Source organism: Crocuta crocuta, unplaced genomic scaffold, assembly GCF_008692635.1.
Source record: "Crocuta crocuta isolate KB4526 unplaced genomic scaffold, BGI_CrCroc_1.0 scaffold190, whole genome shotgun sequence".
NCBI lineage: Eukaryota > Metazoa > Chordata > Mammalia > Carnivora > Hyaenidae > Crocuta > Crocuta crocuta.
In genome coordinates, this window is record NW_027527955.1 from 9,164,245 (window position 1) to 9,187,253 (window position 23,009).

The 23,009-nt window shown below is 44.0% G+C and overlaps 2 protein-coding genes across 3 annotated transcripts in view; one reads left to right on the plus strand and one right to left on the minus strand.

Moving 5' to 3' along the window:
* The window catches only part of WDFY2 (WD repeat and FYVE domain containing 2), a 174,265-nt gene extending 161,415 nt beyond the window's left edge, over positions 1-12,850 (minus strand). Inside the window, exon 1 of the mRNA XM_077752592.1 lies at positions 12,506-12,850. Coding sequence (XP_077608718.1) covers positions 12,506-12,642 — 137 coding nt within the window. The 5' untranslated portion in view covers positions 12,643-12,850. The remainder of the gene's footprint in view (positions 1-12,505) is intronic.
* A 169-nt stretch (positions 12,851-13,019) lies between these two features.
* The window catches only part of LOC144222077 (uncharacterized), a 79,128-nt gene continuing 69,138 nt past the window's right edge, over positions 13,020-23,009 (plus strand). For both annotated transcript variants that reach the window (XR_013332279.1, XM_077752594.1), the window contains exons 1-2: positions 13,020-13,242; positions 15,325-15,433. Coding sequence is in view for 1 of the 2 variants with exons in the window: in XM_077752594.1 (XP_077608720.1) it covers positions 15,429-15,433 (5 nt within the window). In the remaining variant the exon portion in view is untranslated. The remainder of the gene's footprint in view (positions 13,243-15,324; positions 15,434-23,009) is intronic.

Below are 23,009 nucleotides of genomic sequence, written 5' to 3' on the forward strand. Positions count from 1 at the left end.
GTGATATATATTTTCAGTGCAATCCAAATCCCAGCAAGTTATTTTACGAATATTGACAACTGATTCCAAAGTTTAGATGGAGAAGAGACAAAGGACCCAGAGTGGTCAACACAACATTGGAAGATAAGAATAAAGTTAGAGGATTGATGCTATCAGACTTCAGGACTTACTATAAAACTACAGTAATCAAAGCGGTATGGTATGGGTGAAAGAACAGATAAATTGATCATTGTAACAGAATAGAGAATCTGGACACAGACATTCCACAAATATCATCAATTGATCTTTGACAAAGGAGCAAAGGCAATACAATGGAGCAAAGATAGCCTCTTCAACAACAGTGCTTGAATGACTGGCATCCACATGCAAAAGAATGAATCTAGAGAGAAGACCTTACACCCTTCACAAAAATTAACTCTAAATGGATCACAGACCTAAATGTAAAATGCAAACCTGTAACACTCTGTTCTGACAGTCTCCAGCCTCCATTAAGAAAGCCTACAGCGTACACATCACTCATGGTGAGCACCACAGATACTTTCCCCAACAGGGAACCTACTTATGCCCTGCAGGCCAGCTCTTGGGTTCTTCTTACAATTAGAAAATGCATTTCTGCAATAAACCATGACGAAACTTTAGAGAATAAGATGTATCACTCATAGGTTCTGGAGGGTACACAGCACACCGTAGGGCCACAGTGGGTTCACAGGTAGAGAAAGAGAGAGAGAGAATGGACACAGGCTCTGCCTTTGTCCAAGAGTGATAACTAGGGTTTCATGGGTTCATGCTTTACTGGCTAAGTTAAAACATGAGAGCACGGGGCACCTGGGTGCCTTAGTCAGTTGAGAAGCCAACTTCAGCTCAGGTCATGATCTCATAGTACATGAGTTGGAGCCCCACATTGGGTGCACTGCTATCAGTGTGGAGCCCACTTCCAATCCTCTGTCTTCGTCTCTCTCTGCCTCTCCCCCACTTATGCTCTCTCTCTCACAAAACGAAACAAAACAAAACAAAACATGAGACCAAGAATTAGGGCACTAAAAGGGAGAAGTGATGTCACTCAAGCAGTCACTTATCTAAGTTACCTGGGGATTTTTGAAAGAAGGATCTTCATGTGTGGGAATGGCCTAGGTTCTTATCTGGTCGGTTTACTAGAAGCTGTGTCATACAACTGGCATGTCTATTCAAGACGGCTGTCTTTTGAAATGAATGCTTCCACACTCAAAATGTCAGGAACTTACAGTACAAACTCCCAGAAGATGACACAAGGGAAAATCTAGATGACCTTAGGTATGGTGATCATCTTTTTAGGTACAACTCCAAACACACAATCCATGATAGAAATAATTGAGAAGACGTACTTCTTTAAACCTAAAACTTCTGCTCAGTGAAAGACAATATCAAGAGAATTAGAAGACAAGCCACAGACTAGGAGAAAATATTTACAAAAGACACATCAATAAAGGACTATGATCCAAAATATACAAAGGACTCTTAAAACTCAATAGTAAGAAAACAAACCATTCAATTTAAACAATGGGCCAAAGACCTCAACAGACACCTCACCAAATATCTACAGATGGCAAATAAGCCAATGAAAATATATTCCATGCCATGTCATCAGAGAAATGCACATGAAAGTAACAAAAGATATCACTACACGTCTACCAGAATGGCCAACATCCAGAACATACCACCACCACATGCTGGTAGGGGTATTCTCATTCACTGCTAGTGAAAATGCAAAATGGTACAGCCACTTTGGAAGTCTCTCCTAAAACCAAACATGCGTGTGCCAAACGGTTCAACACCAACTGTGCTCCTTGGTATTTACCCACAAAAACCAGCACACGGATATTTATAGAAGCTTTACTGACAACTACCAAAGCCCGGAAGCAACCAAAATGTCCTTTAGGGGGTGAATGGATAAACCGGTACATCCAAACAATGGTGCTGAAAAGGAATGAGCCAGCAAGACTTGAAAAGAAACATAAAACATGTATTACTACGTGAAAGAAGTAAATCTGCAAAAAGCAAAACTATGAAGACAACAAAAAGGTGAGTGATTGGGGGCAGGGGGTAAAAAGGAGGGACAGGCAGAGGACAGAGGATTTTTAGGGCAGTGAAAAGACTGTGTTTCATATTATACTGATGGATACGTCATTACGCATCTGTCCACAGAGTACCCAACACCAAGAATGACTCTTAGGTAAACTATGGGCTTTGGATAATAATGATGTATGTGTTGGTAGAGGTTCACCCTTCGTAAAAATGTAACATTCTGGCAAGTGATGCTGATAATGGGGGAGGCTATGCATGTGTGAGGGGCAAAGAGATTGAAAACAAAGAGTAAGGTAGTACATTTTTGAAAAGAAAACTAACAAAAAGTAAAACCAGAGGGGTGGGGGAAAGATCACACGCAGAGAAACAGGGCAACCCACAGACATCATCTATGTCCCGACAGACAACCTGCACATCCCTCTGGAGCCTACAGACTCCTTGCCTGGGCCTCTTTCTCTCCCTACACTACGTTGAACCTTTTCAGACTGAGTGAACTCTCCTTTCTCAGCATTTTTCCTACTCTGTTCAGATAAAGCTCAAAGATCTACACCGTGCACATCTGATACACAGGCAGGTCCCACACTGTAACAAAATTCCAAGCCAATTTAATCCATCCCAACGGCCTGCTAATTCAGCTAACTATGCTGATTAAACATAACTAACCCCTCTAATTTAATTTTACCTTATGGAGAAAAATTATTCATTCTTCAAAACTGTTTAACCATCTAAGCTTTGGAATATAAAGAGAACTTATTAAGCCATTCAAATATAGATTCAAAGGGCGCCTGAGTGGCTCGGTCAGTTAAGCATCTGACTTCAGATCAGGTCATGATCTCGTGGTTCGTGGGTTCAAGCCCCGCTGTGCTGACAGCTCAGAGCCTGGAGCCTGCTTCAGATTCTGCGTCTCCCTTGCTCTCTGCTCTCCCCCTCCACCCCCCACCCCAGTCATGCTCTGTCTCTCTCTCTCTCAAGAACAAATAAACATTAAGAAATTTTTTAATATATATATATAGACTCAAAACTCAGAATATAATAACTTAGCCATTCCCCACATCCCTTCTCCTGCAAACTAGATCGACCTCTAAAATGTCAACCAGCTGGTATTTTCCAAAGGCCACAAATGCCAGTGGACACTAAAACAGGTTATTATAATTCTAACAGCATGGGAAGCTTTTGTCTACTGAGGGTAACTGACTCCAGAAAAATATTAATCCAGATCTACAAAATAAAAAGAAATAACGTAATTTTACTGGTTTTTCACATTAGAATTTAAAGGTATTTAAATTTTACATCCATCTACTTTTAAAATGAAAAGAAAACCCCAAACTCTCTAAACTCAAAATTATACATTCATGTTTTGTATTTACGGCCACAGGCCTTCACATTTGTATAGGACCTGACAGTATATGAAGTAGTTTCACGTACATTATGCAGAACTATGGGAAATCAATTTCAGAAGAGAATGAAAGAGGGTTCCAGAACTAGTGCCGTGACGCTTGAGCCCTCCTTCCAGAAGCACTGGCATATAAGGAAAGAATGGGGTAAATACTAAAGGGAAAGAAGGATTGATTCAGACAAAGAAGAGACAAGGAAGAGTCAGGGGGACAAGACAGATACCGAAGAATTTATCAGAAAAGCAGCCCTGGAGGAAGGAGGCAAAACCCTAACATTCCTGGAGGAATGCCTAGAGGTGGCACCTTAGAACACGGCACCACGTAACCCTCAGAAGAACCCCACGGGGTAGGTATTCTTTTAATTCCCATTTTACAGCTGCCAAGGTCATCACGCAACTGTTAGGTGACAGAATTAAGAGGCCAACCCAGCTCACCCGGACACTGTTAGGAAGCTTCCAGAGGGGGGAGAGGGAGGGGTAAATACCGTGCCTAACGCACCACTACCTGCCTTTATTTTATACATTTGCTTTGTATTACATCAGGATCCCTTAACAAGGGCATCTTAATGTTTAATGTATGTCCATCCCCCCCTACCCTATCCCTCCTTCTACTCCCACCTAATCTTCTCAAAATATGGGCTTTCTGGATATCTTTCCATTTCTTCTACCTCTTCTTCTGAATCCCCAAAAAGCTCCAACTACTGACTCCACAAAAGCACAAGGGTTGCTTGAAAGATTTAGAGGGAGCGCGCAGAGCTGCATCTCATGTGCCATCTCCCCACCAGAAGGCAGCAGGGGTACTGCGGGCATCCCTCTCATGGCCATGTCCAGCTGACCTTAACCAGAAGTGGGCGGAGCAAGGGGCCCGTAGGAGCGGAATTCGAGGCTTGGCCCAGCCACCTCTTCCCATGTATCAAGAGAAGCCGGCAATCTGGAATTTTATGTGGAATCCAGATTTTTAAAACTTGGCTGCTGATTCAAACTGCCAGAAACGTTGCACAAGGTCAACATCAGCCTGAGGGTGAACTCAACCCACTAGCTGCAGGCTTATAACGTCCAGGCTTTCAGTTGAAGGCGCTCGGTTACCATTACGTCCCTACTTCCAAATACTCCCCATGGACTTACATACAAGACACAACGCTTGCTCTCCAGGAGACCAATGGGGACAATGGACACACCGTTTTAGGACAAGATGACAAATGGAAAGAGGAAGAGGCCAGTGAAGGAGCACAGCCGCCAGCAGCCATATAGATCTTCTGGTTTCCGAGGGGGCAAGTCTGGGCAGTGGCGGTAAAAAAATGAGAGTAACGTTACCCTTCTACATTTAGAGAAGAAAGACAAGGGCCCTGAAGTATATGAAGGTACACAAACAAAACTTAAATAGCCCTGCCTTTACGTATCCAAGGTGACTCTTAAAGTAGACAAGGCTTCGTGGACCCATAGCAACAGGAAAAGCTTACCTACCAGAGGCATGGTGGAATCATAAAAAATACCACTGCCTTTTCTTTTACTCGGCACCCTCTGCGCTCCCCGTCCAACATCAAGTGCTGCATGAATGTCAGCTTAGGCACACCTCCCAACAACTCCAGGAGGGGCCGATTTACAGATGTGGAAACTGAAACTCTGAAATCCTAAAGTGTGGGAAAGAGCCAACCATCTGGAGCCAAAACGAGACACCTGTCCTATTAACTCACTGACCTGGCCGGACAGACTCAGGCTACTGGCCATCAAGAACGACTCATTCGCTACAGTTGTTGAAAGTGTGGATCCAGTATGAAAAGCAGCAAAGAGGGGCGCCTGGGTGGCTCAGTCAGTTAAGCCTCCTCCTTCAGCTCAGGTCATGATCTCATGGTTTGTGAGTTCGAGCCCCACATTGGGCTCTGTGCTGGCAGCTCAGTGCCTGGAGCCTGCTTCCAATTCTGTGTCTCCCTCTCTCTCTGCCCCTTACTGGCTTGTGCTCTTCTCTCTCTCAAAAATAAATAAGCAATAAAAAAAATTTTTTTAAAGGATGCCATTTTACACAACTGTTGTTTCGGCGACACATGTGTGTATGTGTATTAAGAGTCTTGGGTAGCAAGGCTAAATGTATTTCTCACAATGACGTGGTCAAAAAAGTTTCAAAAGCATTACTCTAGACAACTCAGTCCCTGATACGGGGACCGGCAAACCACCCAGAGCTAAGCTGTTCACTATCTGAAACTAAAGGACTCGTCCAGAAGTAGGAATGTAGTGAATCCAGTTCAACTGAGGATCAGGCACCAACACAAATATTTCATCCAGGAATAAATAACGGCTGCCCTCCAAAGGTTCCAGAAAGCATCATTTTACAGCTGCCTCGCAAAGCACATGCCACATCTTCCCCTCTCTGTGCACCTCCTCCACTCAAGGTTTTAGGGTGAGGTGGCTGCAGACACTTTACGCCTGTCTAGTCACTGCGTGGGCACATTACACTGTCAGTGTCACAGCTAGGAAACTCTACACGCTCCTCTGCCACACGGAGAAACAGGGACTTGGAGTGATGAAATGTCCTGGGAAATGCCCAAGGTCAATGCTGGGTACAGCTGAGATCGGGCTCCCAGTCCCAGTTCTTTTCCAAGAATCCTTAAATTAAAGGCACATGAGAGCACAAAGCAGAATGCCCTTGCCAAGAGACAAGCAGATGACTTTGTTTTCTCTTCTGGTCTTATTTGCGGGTTGCTTGCACCTCTCAATTAATTTTTACTTATGACTAAATGCAGCATTTGGCTGAGGCGGTCCCCTGCCCTTTAAAAAAAGAAAAAAGCAATGAAGTTACACAAGCAAAGTTATTTTTTTCTGTGTTAGGAAACTGTTTAGGTTAATCGTGGCATCTCCTTGGAAGACCTATGGAAATCAAAATAAACAAGTGATACCTGCTTTTGAATTCCTTCTATTCTGAAGCTGTAGTCAAGAAGAAAATCCTGGCTCGATGGCCATTTTCTTTTCAGGTAGGTATATACCGTACAGAATTTAGTTTACTGCTAAGATGTCAACAGATCACTACTTGAATTGGTCTTAAATCAGGATTCATTTACTGATTTTTAAGTGCCACTGTGTTTTAACTTCTCCAAAACTGTGAGCTTTTTAATGACATCAAGCTGATTCTCAAAAACAAATAAAAAATGTTTCCCTCCCAAAGTCAAATTCAAAGTGAAAACAGAGCCAGGGAAAGACACTATGCAAGTAAAAGTAGTATTTCCTTTTTAAGCCTCTTCCAGCTACTAACATCCTGTGATTTTTACCTGTTTTTCTTTTTCAAAGTAAGTTTAGTCATACTTGATGGTTCGTTGGTCAGGATTTCACAATCCGAGAATCCCTCATTTTAGGAGTGTCAGAATTTTCCACTGTCCTGCAATACCCTGATGAATATCCCCTGATTAAGATCTCTGAGATCCTGGACAGAATCTGGTTGAACTGCATAAATTAAGTAGGAAATTCAGAACTTTCAGGAGCTCTGGGATTGCTGGAGAGCTAAACCTCCTTAAACAAGCTTTCCCATAGTGATCTTTTCTTACAAAGTCAATCTGCATTCTGACCTTTAAAGACATAGAGGCAGCCTGTTTGCAGACAGATCTGCTGGCAAAAGGGCGGCCTCATGCAATGAATTCGGCATAAAGGTCTGACTTTCGACATCCACATGGGGTAAATTCCCATTTTGGGGCCTTGAAACCAGCAATTAGTACCGCCAAGTGAGGTGTCTCAAGGGCAGAGTTGAAAGTTTATTAATTTTATGCCATTAAATAGAGTCATGACACACTCAAAAATTAGTTTAGATGGGTTCTACTTTTGTCGACTTTAATGACCTCATACCTTCCCTCTTAAGAACTCCTCAACTTTCAGAACTTACACTGCAGGGAAATTTTGATTTGCATTTTCAAAGCTATTTTTTTGATGCAAGTGTTATAAAATACTTGGTACATAAAACTGAACCAGGAGCTCAGCTGAACTGAGCCCAGGTGTAAGTATTAGTGAAACAATGGTTTCTACCAGAAATCTGAGATACTGCAATTTCAGAGGGGTAAGAACCAATGGTAAATCAACCAACAGCATGAAGATTTATAAAATGAAATGAAATTTTAATATAACTTTTCAATAAATAGTCTACTAGTCATGACCACTTAGAATCGAGCAGATCAGAGTTTAAAAAGAAAAAAAAAGGTGGGGGCATCTTAGAGATTAAAGAAAAAAAAATCCAGCCCATCTTTTATCCCTGTCCCTCCCAATCCCATCCCCTGCTGCACTGTTCTCCTGGCCGAAAGCAAGCTGCTAAGTTTCTCTAGGGGCTCAACCCAAGTATCTTTGCTCCAGGAAACTCACCACCTCCTCAGGCCCATTTCATTTCAAACCTGTGATCCATCAGTCATTTCTAATTCATTCAACGAACACACACTAGGCACTAGGGACCAGATCTCCTAAAACTCTGACTCTTTCCCCATTGGGGGAGGTTCTGTCTGCCCTTAGGGATTACAAAGACCACTACTAACTGTGCTGCATAAATCAGTCCGGAACAAAGTTAGAATATCAGGTGGTAGTTCCCCCCACAGTCTCCTCCTCATTACCTTCAACCCCTACAGTGGCGCCCCTCCCACAACCAGAGCCTCCTCTCCAACACCCCATCACCACACCCTCAGATCTTTTTATCCAGAAAATAATTTCAAATTCTTGTACCCAGAGGTTTTGGAAAGTTCCACTCATATATAGTGACTCCTTTGGAGAGGCTAATTTTCCAGATTCCTCAAATCACTCAGAGCTAAGTTCTGAATTCAAGCTGACTGATTCCTGAATCTACACGCTTAGCCAGTCCATTCTACTGCTTCTCAGTGAATGGGAGTTTTCTTTCTCCCCTCTACCTACAACACTCTCTCCTCTATCCATACTTTTTCACATGAACTCCTACTCATCCTGCAAGACCCATCCGCAAGAGTACCCCCTTTATCCAAACAACACGAGCAGAGGAGATTCTGTGGCAACCGCAGAGGACACTGTACCTGCCTTCAGCACATCTCCTTATACAGAGATAAGAAACGGGAACCGCCCCCCCCACCTCCGCTAACCCACTGCAAAGGTATAGACTCCTAGGGAAGGAGCAGTTTCCTATAACTGCCCAAGAGCAACTACCTAGAGTTACTAAAACTCTCTATATGAATGCTGAAACTGCTGACTTGTGTTAAAATATGCATATAAAGAACCATACAAACATAAAAGTCTGGATGGGGCTGGGTATTCCCTGGAGAGAGGGCTCTCCTGGCCTTCATCATTGAAGAAGCTGCAACCAGACAAGGGAGCCCCTGGTAAGCTGCAGACTACACATGACTGTTAACCAAAATGGAACTAAGACATCTTGTAGGAAGCTCCTAAGCGAGGAATGTTAAGAGGTCATCTACTCAGAAAAGATAGTTCAGAAAGCAGCTGGCTCATGAGGAACCCAAAGTACCAACGGTAGCTAAGTCCCCTAGAGGTAGGATCCAGCTATTTTCTTTCTTTCTTTTTTTTTTTTTAATGTTTTATTTATTTCTAGGAGAGAGAGAGAGAGAGAGACAGCGTGAGCAGGGGAGGGTCAGAGAGAAAAAGAGTCACAGAATCCGAAACAGGCTCCAGGCTCTGAGCTGGCAGTCAGCACAGAGCCCGACGCGGGGTTCAAACCCACAAACCACGAGATCATGACCTGAGCGAAAGTCGGACGCTTAACCGACTAAGCCACCCGGGCACCCCGGATCCAGCTATTTTCAAAGCAAAGATAAACTCAGAAATGGCCAGTGAGTTCCAAGAACAGGTTCTATGTGATGACAGCCCCAGAAATCTAAACTTGTAAATCAGATTGTTTTTATATTTCTTATATTCCTTCCTTGGTATCCAGGAAAGTTCCAGGCAATTCTAACTGTGCTAAGATGAACTTAGAGTGAGGGTTTTTATAAAAAAACCTGAAGATTTGGCCTGAAGGTTAGAATACTATCAGCCCACGACTGACCAGCAGCAGTAGCATGAACATGGTAATCCGAGTGGAAGAATTCTCCACACGAAGGTAAAATGCGGGGAACAATAAGGGCTGTGGCGTCCAGCTACTCTTCCCCATCTGAAAATTCTCTTTTCAATACTAAATCTTAGAGGCTGTGGTTTTGTTTCATTTTCTTCTAAAACTTGCCCCCCCCCCCAAATTGTATCTGGAAAGGTCCTTGCCATTTCACCCAGTGGAGTCTGCACGTGTGTTTGGAACACAATAGAAACTTAAATGTTTGTTGATGGAATGAATGAAGCAACCTCGTGGACTTCCAGAGCTTTAAGGCACCCTCAAGACCATCCAGTCCAATCCTTTTCCCACACATGTACATGTGTCCACACAGGGTCCACACATAGGCGGTCATAAAAGTCATTCAACAAATATCAACTAAGTGCCAACAATGGAGAAGACATTGCGCTTACAGAAACAATAATAAAAATGTTATCGGTCACTGATACGCAGCAAATGTCTGGGGGCCTTCATGGGTCAGGCAATTTGCTAGGCCATAAAGATACTACGATGAATAAGACACACATAGCACTTTAGGAAAATTATAAAGAAGATGAAGGGACCATAAGTATCTACAATACTGTTTAAAATAGAAAATGTTAAGTATTTTCAAAGGTTAGATAAAGGCTTTCAGAAGTCGTAGGTCAAAAAGGGAAACCAGATTTCAAAGAACTTCTGGGACACTGTCATTCAGGACACATTTGTGGTTTAACCTTAGAGTTCAGGAATGAAAACTATTAGTTTCTAGCTAAAGCAGAACGGCTAAAGGAAATGGCTTTGTAGGCTTTGATGAAAATCAATATTCTCTCTTCAGATCTTCAGCATTATGTCAAATGACACTGACAGTGGATTTTGGAAAGAATACAGATCAATTCTCTTCTAATGAAAACAATAATCAAAACTGAGCTCTAAATAACAAAGTTATTGTCACCCATTAGTAGAAACACAGATTTGTCACTGTGAATATTAATAAAATACATGTAAAGAATAATTTTGGACTTTTGGTGGGCCTTATTTATTTAACAGGAACTCTATAATAATTCCTATTATTTACACTATAAACTAGAAATGTAAGAATTAGATTACTATATAGCTAAACATACGTTTCTTTTGACCTATACTAAAGTGAAATTTATCTTTCAGTTTCTTTCATATATGCTACTTCAGCTTCTCTAAATACCTTGAAATGCATCCCACTAACTAAGATAACACATTAACATGGGAATCAGGAGGCTGAGGACTAGGCCCACTTCACCATCAGCTATATGAATTTGGGCAGGTAAATTCTCTGGCCTAAGTCTTCTCATCCATTAAATGAACATGTTAGAGCAAATAACCTCCCAGATCCCTCTGAACTTTTAAAAACAGTAACAAAATCAAAAACTGAAAATGTACTGCCACTCCCAAACTACCAGTCAAAGCAAAAAGTTTCAAAACTAATATTAAAGGAGCTTAGGTTTAACTACCTTTCTCCTTCTCTTACTTGATTCAACAAACTTCTTCACGAATTTCCTACAGTAGTTAGGTTGAGCAGTTTCAACCAGAGCGGTTATAAACTGGGAAAGTGATGTCAATATATTCCTTTAAAAACAATTCTGTAACAAAAAATGTCTAGGTCCAGAAGCAATCTCCTTAATAGAACTTTGTCTCTATCCAAAAATTAAACACTCATAAACTTCTTTGTGAATTTCAAAAGGTTTTTAATCCATGTACTCCATTTCAGAATATATTTATTCTGTTAAATGAGGACTACTAGCCTTGGGGTTTGTTTACAATTTTCCCCATTAGAACTACATAGGAAATGAATGGAATACCTTTCGGCCATTTGTATGGAATACGATGTAGACAAGTAGGTGTCATTAATACGTTCATCCTAGTTATACTGAAGAACCTATCACATGAATAGGCCTATCGGGCAAATATATTTGAGATCATACTGTATGTAAAGTGCTGAAATGACTTATAAAGACAGTAATCAACGTTGTTGCTTTATCCCTGCCTACAACTGTTAATTGTACGGGTCACCAAGAAAATAATTCTCTACCTCAGCATAAGAAAACCTAACTACTAAAAAAATAAAATTAACCTTACGACTGTTTTAAGGAATAGTGTTACATTTTTCAGAGTGCCAATTGGTATTAGGAAAGCCATAATGCCAGATAAATACCATCATTACTATAGTCAAGCAGCATTCCTAGGGAAATCGGCTTCATCAGCCTAATTCCTGCATATTAAATAAATTGAGTTAGAGCGAAAATGCTTTTGTCTGAAAAACGAGGGAAAATATTAAGGGCAGTACAACGGCTCCACTTCTGCAAATTAAGCAAAATTAAGCAAAAAGAAAGGAAGCAGGCAAAGGGAAGGAACTGAAGAGCTATTTGCAGCAGTGGTCCCTTTCAAGTTCTAGGCGCTTCCCCTTGATCTCGAAGAAATGAGGAGCCCAAAGAAGGGAAGGCACCTCTCCATTCGTTCAGAAGCCCAAAGTTAAACTCTTTTCACAACTTGCAATATTCATTGAGTTCAGTGTAAGATGTACGGGAGATCCGGATTCGGTGGGACTGTCCGGGAGAAGGGAGTGGCATTTACTTTCTCAGTCTGGAGCCCTAAGAACTGTACCAGAGTACTCAAAAACCCTGTTACCCAGCAAAGGCTCTCGGAGCATCCTCCCCACGCACACACCTGCAGGGATGGGCGGCTCCTCCCTCTCCCCCTCCTGTCCTTAGGGCTGGACCAAGGTTCAGGGGCCGGCGCACAGTTAGTCCAAGGGCCACCCTGGCCCGGCCTGCGCCACCAGCCCCGGGCAAGGCCAGAGCGCACGCCGCTGTCTGGTCTCCGCTCCCCAGAGCCACGCAGCGGCGGCGGCGGCGCGCAGCTGGACACCAGCACCACCAGGATGCGCATTATAATAAAAACTTGGGGGACTATGTCTACACTTGCACGGATGTGGAGGCACAGCCCGGGACGCGGGCTCCGGGACCGCCGGCCCGTCCCGCCCCTCCTAGCGGCCGAGGGGCGGCGGTCCGTACCTGTCCTCCGAGACGCTGATGACGCCCTCCTCCTTGGGCACGATCACGGCCATATTCACCACCTCTTGGGACCCCTCGACCCGCTGCAGCAGGATGGGTTTGCGGGTCAGCGGCTTGGGCTGGATCTCCGCCGCCATCGGAGGAGGGGGCGCGCCGGGCGCCGTCGCCAAGCGCGCTGCGGGGCTGGGCTGAGGAGACCGCTCAGGCACGGGCACACGCTGAGACAGGGACTCTGGCTGGCCGGAGCGGGACGCCGGGGACCCGCGATCATAGCCTGGCCGCGCTCCGGGAACGACTCCGCGCTCCCGGCTTCGGGCACCGAAACCGCCACCACCCGGGCTGCAAGCCGGCGCCACCACCGGAGGAGGGGGCGGAGAGCTGGCGGGGGCGGAGCCGGGAGGGGGCGGGNCGTGCGCCAGCCCACCAGCCCATTTCCGCCCCGCCCCTACTCAATTCCCGGAGCCTCGCAGCACCGCCCCTGGAACGCATGCGCTTTCCATTATCTGCGGTCTCCTAGACTCGCCACCTTCCACATCCAGTCTGTAGTCCCCTCATTCTAATCTCCCGTGAACGCGCGTGTAAACCCCCTGGGAACACGCCTGCCAGAGGCCCCGCCCCCTCCAAAATCTATAAAAAGGAGGTGGAGTGGGGCGGGGAAAAGCGCGCCTGGGTGAGGCCGGAAAGAGAAGAATCCTGCAGGAAGGAAAGAAGCTGAACTAGTTGGGACACGACTAGGCGTGCGTAAGGGTTACCTGTTCTGAGTTTCCTTAACAATGAGCCTGCCGTGACGGGAGGCAATTTACTGCTCCCAGCATGCACCAGACCCAAGCTGCCAAGTGGCGGCCCAAGGCCTCCTGGGAGTTGTAGTTTTTCGGAGCCTCATCTCCCTTCTGGCATAACCTATTGCCCACTTCTCAGTGCTCCTGCGCTAGGGGGCCCGGCACCGACACGGGCAAATAACACGGGGGGAATTGAGGGGCATCCCAGGGCTAAGCAGGTGGTTCAGATTGCTTCCTATCATAGTGGAGCCCCAAGGATGGGGAAAGAAGAGAATCCCTCATACACGCGTCTTTGGGGGAGTTTAGAGATCATCTGCAGTATCATCTAACTGGTTTTCTTAAATGACTAAGTTACTAGCCCAAGGTTACTTTAGCTTCCAGTTAAGGCTGTTCCCCTACCCCACCCCCAGACTTGAACACAGTCTCCCCTACTCCTGGCCTTGTCTTCTTTCCATTTCCCAGTAATCCAGCCTTTCTGGCTTGCTCCAGGGACAATGGAGAGAGTTGTCGTGATTATTGAATGAATGTTAGGTGCCTGGCGCAGGGCCTGGCATGTGAGGTCGTTCATTATTTGATGACCCTACTAAGCCCTCCCAGAGTTAACAAACCAGCTGAAGAGTGGTCATTTGGTGTGACTGGCAAGGGCTCTGGAAGTCAGAAAAATAATATGCCAGAGCTGGGCAAAGAAATGACACGCCTTGGAGAACTGCATTTCTAATGCAGGTTTTTGGTAGCCGAGGACCTGTCTCAAAGCATACAGTGCAACTCTTTACCAGCTCCCAGTTTTGCAGAAGTTCTATAAGGCACTAGTAAGAAGAAAGTAAGACAGGTATTTTCCAGTTTGGGTACCTGGAGCAAGTCATTCCACTTCTCTGAGCTTCAGGTCCTGCATCTATTAAATGGAAAATAGCAATACCTACGTTGGGTGTTGTGTGAGACCTACAAAAGACATATTTTAGGTGCCTTCATGCACAATAGAGTTCCAGGCATGAGGGCATGGACATATTTGGGGGACCATTATTCCGCCTACTACAATAGTTCCAAATACTATTTTTTTTTAATGTTTTATTTATTTCTAGGAGAGAGAGGGACACAGCGTGAGCAGGGGAGGGTCAGAGAGAGAGGCAGTCACAGACTGAAACAGGCTCCAGGCTCTGAGCTGGCAGTCAGCACAGAGCCCGACGCGGGGCCCGAACCCACGAACCGCGAGATCATGACCTCGCGAAAGTCGGACGCTTAACCTACTAAGCCACCCAGGTGCCCCCCCCAAATACTATTCTTATGCTTCTGAACTCCAAACTCATATATTTAATGCCACTTCACTTTGTCACTTAACCATTTATAGATGTTCCAAACATTCCCAACAGTATCTTCAAATCTACTGCCTAATTCGCCCAGTAGTTCAAAACCGAGTTCCTGAGAGCTATCCTTGATTCTTGTCTTTTCCTCACAACTCCTATCCAAACCATAAACTCATTAGCTCCAAAGTAGATCTTGAATTTTCCCACTTGTATCACCTCTGCCCCAGTCCAAGTCACCATAGCTCTGGCCTCTAATATCACAGTAACCTAACTGCTTTCCCTGCTTCTTCTCTTGAACCCTTCCCTCACCCACCCCAAACCCAACCTATTTTATCACAGTGACCAGGGGATTTTGTTTTAAAACATAACCCAGATCATGTTACTCCTCTGCCTAAAGCCTGTCAGTGGCTTACCATTGCGCTTGGGATAATGCTTCTCCAACCTCACCTCTCCTCTTGTTCGATACTCTCTAAGCCCTGGCTTGGAAAATCCCAGAAACACCAATCTTCTTCCTGCTGGTGGCCTGTGCAGTGTTTACATCCTGGATACTTGTTTCTCACCACATCCTGGATACTTGCTTCTCACCACTGAGCCTTCGCTCTAATGTTAGCTCCTTGAAGAATCTTACCCTCCCACCCCTAACATCCCCCACCTCTTTATAATACTGTCACATCATCCTGTTTTGCTTTCCAGTCCTCACTTCTGCCCCAAATAATCTTTGTTTCTTTTTTATTTCTAGTTCTCCATCTTCTAGAAGAGAAGCACCAGGAGAGAAAGGACCTTATCTGACTCTTCATTGTTGTATTCCCGGACCTTAGAATAGTACCTCGCCCATCAGGAGGAATGCTGTAAGTATTTGTCAAATGAATGAATAGAAAGAAAGACAGGCAAGTCTGAATCTAACTCTTTTCCATTAGAGCATAATAGAAAGACTGGAATCTGGACCTTGCCCTAATTCCTGGGATGGGATTATCCTTGGGAGAAAACGTAAAACAGGCAGATGGTAATACCAATATGGTAAAGCCAACAGGTGACTAATTGGTATCCAAGAGAAAGGCTTAGTATGCAATTTCTCCTTCTCTTCCTGGCACCAGGTACAAGGACCCCCTCAGCAGAAAGGTTCTGTGGTGCTGTAGCCTGGCTGCCCATCAGAATGCCTTGGGAGCTTTTTGAAAATGCAGACCCCTGGACCCTATCCCTGAACAACTGGATTTGCTTCTCTAGGAGCCTGGCCTGAAAATATGAACTTTTATAAAGTTTCGGGTGATTCTAAAGCAGGTGACCCTTGTTTCTAGTCTGGTCTGGGAAGGCCAGATCTAGGAATCCAATGGATTTCCAATGCAGGAAAAGTGATGAGTGGAACAGGGACTGGGCCTCCAACCATGGGGCGCATCTCCCCCTCGCTTTTCTTCCCCAGCATGAGAGACTAGCCAGGCCGCTTGCTCCTCCACTGGTAGCATCCATTGTTTCTGATCAGACCATTGTCTTTTTTATTGGGGGGGGGTGAGAGGGGAGGCATCAAGTAACAGTCACAGCCTGTGGATTTTTGTCCTACTCACCTGTGCCAGAAGCAAGTACAGGGCTTTTACAAAGCTTTCCCCTTAGTCTCCCTCTCCACTCCGCTCTGGCCTGGGCAGACTTGAGCTAACAGTAGGCTTTCATGTATGCAAAGGTATGAAGTAAGGTTCATTTATATATCTATTATCTGTATCTGCATATTTTTAAATAGACTTTTTTTTTAGAGCAGTCTTACGTTTACAGTAAAACTGGAAAGTACAGAGAGTTCCTATATGTCCCCTACCCCTACACATGGGTATTTTCCCCCATGATCCACATCCCCACCAGAGTGGTACATTTGTGACAATCAATGAGCCTACGTTCGTACATCTTTACCACCTAAAGTCCATAGTTTTCTTTAGGATCCACTCTTGGTGTTGTGAGTTCTGTGTGTTTGGACAAATGTATAATGACATGTATCCACTGTAATAAAACCATATAGAATAATTACACTGCCCTAAAAATCCTCTGTGCTCTGCCTGTTTATCCCCCCCCCCCAAGCCCCTGGCAATTACTGATCTTTTGATTGTCCCCATAGTTTTGCCTTTTCCAGAATCTCATATAGTTGGAATTATACAGTATGTAGACTTTTCATATTGGCTTCTTTCATTTAGTAATATGCTTTTAAATGTCATCCATGTCTTTTCATGGCTTGGTAGCTCATATGTTTTTAGTGCTGAGTATTATTCCATTGTCTGTAGGTATCATCGTTTTGTTTATCCATTCACCTGCTGAGGGCCATCTCAGCTGCTTCCACATTTTGGCAATTTTAGGTAATGTTGCTATAAATATCTGTGTTCAGGTTTTTGTGTGGATGTACGTTTCCAATTCCTTTGGGTAAATACCAAAGAGCCCATTTGTCGGATTGGATGGGAAGAGTATGTTTATTTCTGTAAGAAACTGCCAATCTGTCTTCTAAAGTGGCCGCTCCGTTTTGTATTCCCGCCAGTTAGGTTCATCTGTATTTCAGAGGAAAATGAATTCTGGAATTTTCTGCAGAGGAACTAGGGAGGCAGGGAAGGAAGGATAAAGTAAGAGGAGAAACCAACCTTAGGGAAATGGTGACGAGGTGAAATAGTGGCAGAAAAAGTGAAGGGGGAAGGGAGTTTCTGTTTCTGTTCCTTCTTTGCTTTCTCTTTACTGATAGCATTCATGCCACCACAGACCCGCCCGTACACCAGCCCTGAACTGAGCTCAAGTGAGAGGCAGGGACTGTGACTGATGAGATCTGCCCCTTCCAAGACCAAGAGCAGAGGACTCTCCTGTGCATTTTGTCAAGAAGTGGGTATACTATTCCTAGAACAGAGTAGCTCTCAAAAAAATGTTTGTTGGCTTAAGACATAAATGAAAACATAAACTCCTCAGTTTACCACTCAGAGGTCTTAAATGTATTAGAATCCTTGGTTCAGCTGTGGGAAACTCAGGCCTGGTCACGATTCAGTAGACACTATTTTCATTCATTCTTTCTTCTAGAAAATTGGTGCCTGCCATGTTCCAGGGAATAAGCGAGGTACGAAAGATGACTCTTGTGAATTCAAGGACAGACTCAATTCAACTCATGTCTTGCTTTCATCATCAGAAGGCCTCTGGCTCTGAGCACGGTGAGCAAGTAGAGGAGTTGGTGTGAGAAGCTTTTGGTTTAAAAATGAAGGTCGAGATTATGCTCTAGTTCTGCTGATGTGGTCAGTTCTGCTCTAAATTTTCTGCACAAATAATGTTAAATAGAATGTATGAAGGAATGAAATGAGACCTATGAGGAATGGATGTTGCCCATACAAATTAGTGACATGGGAGGAGGGGTGAAATATACTAGGCAAAACGATTAATCCATGTGGAAGGAATCAGCCTCTAACTCCCATACATAACTACAGTTACTTTACTAAAGAATGAGCGTTTTGTATTTTGTGGCAACTTTGGGGGGCTACCACATTTTTTCTACCTGTGCCTGTTTGGGGTTCCATTTTCCACCTAAAATTATATATATGAGGGCAATAAATGATTCTATAAACAAGAATGAGATCATCTGTATCTCAAAGGCCTTGACAGCAGGCCATGTTAATGACCAAAATTCTAATGTTGTCACTGGTGTCCTAGCACAATTGTATCTGAAACTCTTTGGCTATCTGATGATACTTTTTAAAGTTTCTCCTATGCTTCAAGGATCAACACAATGTCACCATCTTCCATATGAGCCACCTGTTGTGGCTTAGGCCTCATTGGCATGGTTGAAAAGCATTTGCCCATCCTCAGAATCTATACTGTAAGCCCTTTACAAGTGGAGACAGCTTTCCTCTCCTGTTGAACTGCCCCTGGTATCAAGCACAGTGCAAAGCATGAAGAGGGAGCTCAGTAATGACAAGTACGTAGAAAGATTCATTGAATCTTAATGTCTTTGCAGAACAGCTTCTGGTAAAATGGATCATAGAAGAGTCACATACGCATGTTTTTCCTATCAACACAATTTACTTGGCAGCTAATACTGGAGGCCAAAGAGATCAGGACATGTGTTTGTTACCAAAGGTGCCTCCTCTTGAGTAAAATTAGTTAGGATCAGATACCATGGGAAAAGGTCTTTTGTGCCAACCAAATCAACATTAGTCTTTCTCTTGAACTGCCTTTCTGTTTCAGTAGAAGGGGGAAACCAAAAACCTCAAACAATAGGAAAAAAAGATTGTATTGGCAAATAAAATTAGGAAAGAGGGAATATAGAACAAATTCAAAATCCTAAAAAGAAAGAGGCCAAGATATTAATGATAGCCCAAACAGTATAACTTTGATCACTGCATTAAATCTCTGAAGTATACTGTGGACTTCTCTAACATACATTTTTACTTCCAGGATATGAAATCTTAAAGAATCTATATCCTGTATCGTATGTTCGCAGATTAAGGATTTTCAAAAAGCTGATTCTCTTTTGAGACTGGAGNCCATTCCGCCACTGGTCTCACTGCCCCCTCCGGGCTCTCTCCAAGCCACCCGTCTCATTGCTGCCAGGGCAATCTTTCTAAAACTCATGTCACTTCCTAGCATAGCCTGTACCCTCTAAGAGCTTTCCATGTCTCTAAAATTGAAATTAGACTCAACATGTAGCTCATCCCTACCTCTGCAACCCATTTCCCACTTTCTACCTCCTCACACCTCACTTCCAGTGACACTGCCACAGGTAAAATGGTTTTAGTTGCGAGTAACACGAAATTCTACTTGATTCTTTAAACCATGAAGGGAATGTCAGCATCCACTTAACTGGTCAGAGTTTGGTCAGGTCATTGGCTCCATTTCTGGGGCATTCCCCTGCTCTGTGACATCCTTATCCTCTGGGGTGGCTCTCCTTATGGTAGCAAAATAGAAACCAGCAGCTCTCGGGTCTAAATGCTTTTTCTTCCATGTGAATGCATCTCTTCCCCTAACCATCAAACCCAAATCCCAGACTTCTTTCTGATTGGATGTACCCAGCCCTGACCTAATATCTCTGAGGAATGCAATGGCTGATTTGCTTAGGCTTGGATGACATACTTCTCTGAGAACCAGCTATAATAAAAGAATGGATTCCACTGACTGCCTAAGGCCAATAAAGACCCCTCCTTGGAGCTGGGAATATGGTCAATTATATTCAACGCATGGCTGGGAAATTTGGAGGGAAGGAAAGAACAGATGCAGAATAAGCATCTTCAGGATCCAAACTACTTATGATTCTCTAGGCCTTTCATCCCATGGTATAGCTGTCTTCCCTCTTCCTGGAATGTTCTTTCCCCCATTTCATCTGTCTGGCAAACTCTTAATCTGCTCTCAACTCCAGACCAAGCATTTCAACCTCTGTAAGATCTTTCGGGATCCCTCATCCCAAACAGTGGATTAGGTCCCTCTGTTACCATTCTTATACCCAGTACAAACGAAATTTATTGCCTTACTCATTGTTCATGGATTATTTGATAATTTATCTCCCCTAATAGATGGTTAAGTCCTTGAGTACAGAAACCCCCTTTTAAAAAAATCCTTTTGACATTTATAAAATGACCAGAGCATATATGAGTATCCTTTAAATAAATTTTGAATTTTGTTAATTCTGCTAGAAATTGATCACCATCTGTTGATGACCACGTATGTGCTCTGTGGGGAGGTGTGTGACCTCCTCTGATGTCTAACCTCAAGAAAGGGACAGATCCTCAAGAAAAGTAAATGGATCCAGGAGCAAAGAAAATAGAAGGTGAAATGCCTGAATCATTCTGGTTCTTGGCCTTCTTGTTCCTGGTTTAGAGGGATCTAGAGGTTCTTGAGGGACCGAGCAGTCTTTCAGTGTCAAGCCATTATTAGTTTCCAAAAGTGCCCTCTATGAAGGAGATTCAGGCACCAGCAAGAGGCTTTCCAAATGAACCTCAAGCTGAAAACTTGGCCAACCAGATTACCTACTTGCATGTTATGTTCTATGCTTATGATAATTTTATTATTCCTAACCGAAAAGGGGAAAGCATGCTCTAAATAGTATTTCCTTTCAGCTTACGGCTCCAAAAAAAGAATACACTCTTTTACCTTTCCTCAACTCATAGTATCTCAGGATGGAGCAAAGAACTGAACATTTCCAAAAAAAAAAGAAATGCCATGATCATCCTTATCAGCAATTGTTTTTAACACACTTACTTTTGGTAAGGCACAAATATGTGTACTTGTGAAATTTCAGGGAAGCTAATAATGAATTCACAAATGGTAAGTGCTCTGCAAATAATAACGTTGATTATAGTAATACAAGCATTCTGGAGGATGTGGAATTCAAAAAGAAGAAGACATTCATGGTATTAGATGCTAGTATCTGTCATTAGCGTCATAAAAGCAGCAGAAGAGAGGCTCTGTGACCTCAGTGAAGTCACATTTAAATGTAACAGCTAGAGACCACAAATAAGTATATGATAGTGTCGTATAAATCATACATCTGCGATGGCACTGCAGCAACATTGACTGATTACTGAGGGAGTGATCAGTATGGAATGATATTAGTCAGGAAAGGCTCTTGAAGGCGTGAGTCACAGGGTTTTTGAACAAGAGGCTGATATGATGTAGTTGGTACTCAAAAAATATTGTCTTAGCAACTATGTAGAGAATGAACTGAGATGGGAAAGCACAAAGCAGGGAGACCAGGTAGGAGGCGGTAATGCAGACGAGGTGATGGACGCCTGGACTGCTGTGTGGGCTGTGTAATAGCGCCAGAGTGGCTTAGAGAAGGCAATGCGGTAGGTTGCATAATAGCGTGGGCTTTGCAGACAAACTGATTTGGGCTCCGATCCTGGCTCCACTGACTGGCTGTGTTACTTGGGTAACTAACCTACCTGCTCTAGGTCTGTTCCTTTAGCTGTAACATGCACTTGCGGGCGCTTGTTGTTTTTGCCGTCCAGGATTTGAATGTCCTTCCTAGTTTGAGTGAATCCCAATGTAAGTGGGAAGTCATGCAGGGGAAGCTGTTCTCCTGCCAGCCCCTTGCATCTAGGGCATCAGCACGTGCTCTGAGTAGGACCGGTTGGTGCTCACCCACCTCTCTGTCTACTGGGGAATAGTGATGCAAAGACACTGCAGTCAGTTTGAGGATCCCTGAGCTCTCCGTGGTGAGATTAGAATCCAGAAGTGTGGGGACACCTAGCCGGCTCAATTGGCATGCCACTCTTGATCTCAGGGTTGTGAGTTCAAGCCTCACAGTGGGCAGAGAGCTTACTTTAGAAAAAGAAAAAGAGGGGCGCCTGAGTGGCCCAGTTGGTTAAGTGTCCAACTTTGGCTCAGGCCATGATCTCATGATCTCATGGTTTGTGAGTTCAAGCCCTGCATTGGGCTCTGTGCTGACAGCTCAGAGCCTGGAGCCTGCTTCCAATTCTGTCCCGCTTTCCCTCTTTGCCCCTCCCCTGCTCTCTTGCTCTCCCTGCTCTCTCTCTATCTCTCTCTCTCTCTCTCTCTCTCAAAACTAAATAAACATTTTAAGAAATTTCTTAAACAAAAAGAATCCAGAAGCATGGTGCAACACGTCCTCAGAAATTGTTATTGAGGTAGGCTCTCAGTTTTGTGCTCTGCATCTTCCCTTGGCTCCCCCCTGAACCTAGTCCTCTGCCTCCTGTGGGCTGTGTAAATTGCCCAATACCTTTCCAGTTAATTCCTTTTCTGTTTAAGTTACCTGCTGTTTGCTTCCAAGAACCCTGACGAGAACATGACCTCGTAGGACTATTTTGAGGATTGAATAAGATGATGTATATAAGGCCCTTAGCCCAGTGCTTGTCATGGGCAAACATTTACTGCACCTTTGATCTAAGAAAAAAACACAGAAAATGACTGAACAGTGACAGACTTGGATAATTGGTTAGATGTGGGAGAAGAATAAAAAGGAAGAATGGGGAAGGTTACACTAAGTTTACAAACCTGTCTTCCACATCCTTATTCTACCCCTAACAAGAATCTAGAAGCCAGCTGGGGCACCTGGGTGGCTTAGTCGGTTAAGCGTCCGACTTTCGCTTAGGTCATGATCTTGCGGTTCGTGGGTTCGAGCCCCATGTCGGGCTCTGTGCTGACTGCCAGCTCGGAGCCTGGAGCCTATTCAGAGTCTGTATCTCCCTCTCTTTCTGACCCTCCCCTGCTCACGCTGTCTCTCTCTCTCTCTCTCTCCTATAAATAAATAAAAATATTAAAAAAAAAAAAAGAATCTAGAAGCCAACAGAAGGATGATCTGCGTAGACAAAGGTTAGGCGTTAATGGCAAAATACTGACCTCTCAGCATGTCGACTGAGAACCGGTGGTTTACTCACATGACACAGTCTAAACTTGTTAGCCAGGCCCAGAAAGCAGTTTATAACCCTGTTCCAACCTGCCTTTCCAGCCCTAGAGCTTGCCACTCCCTGA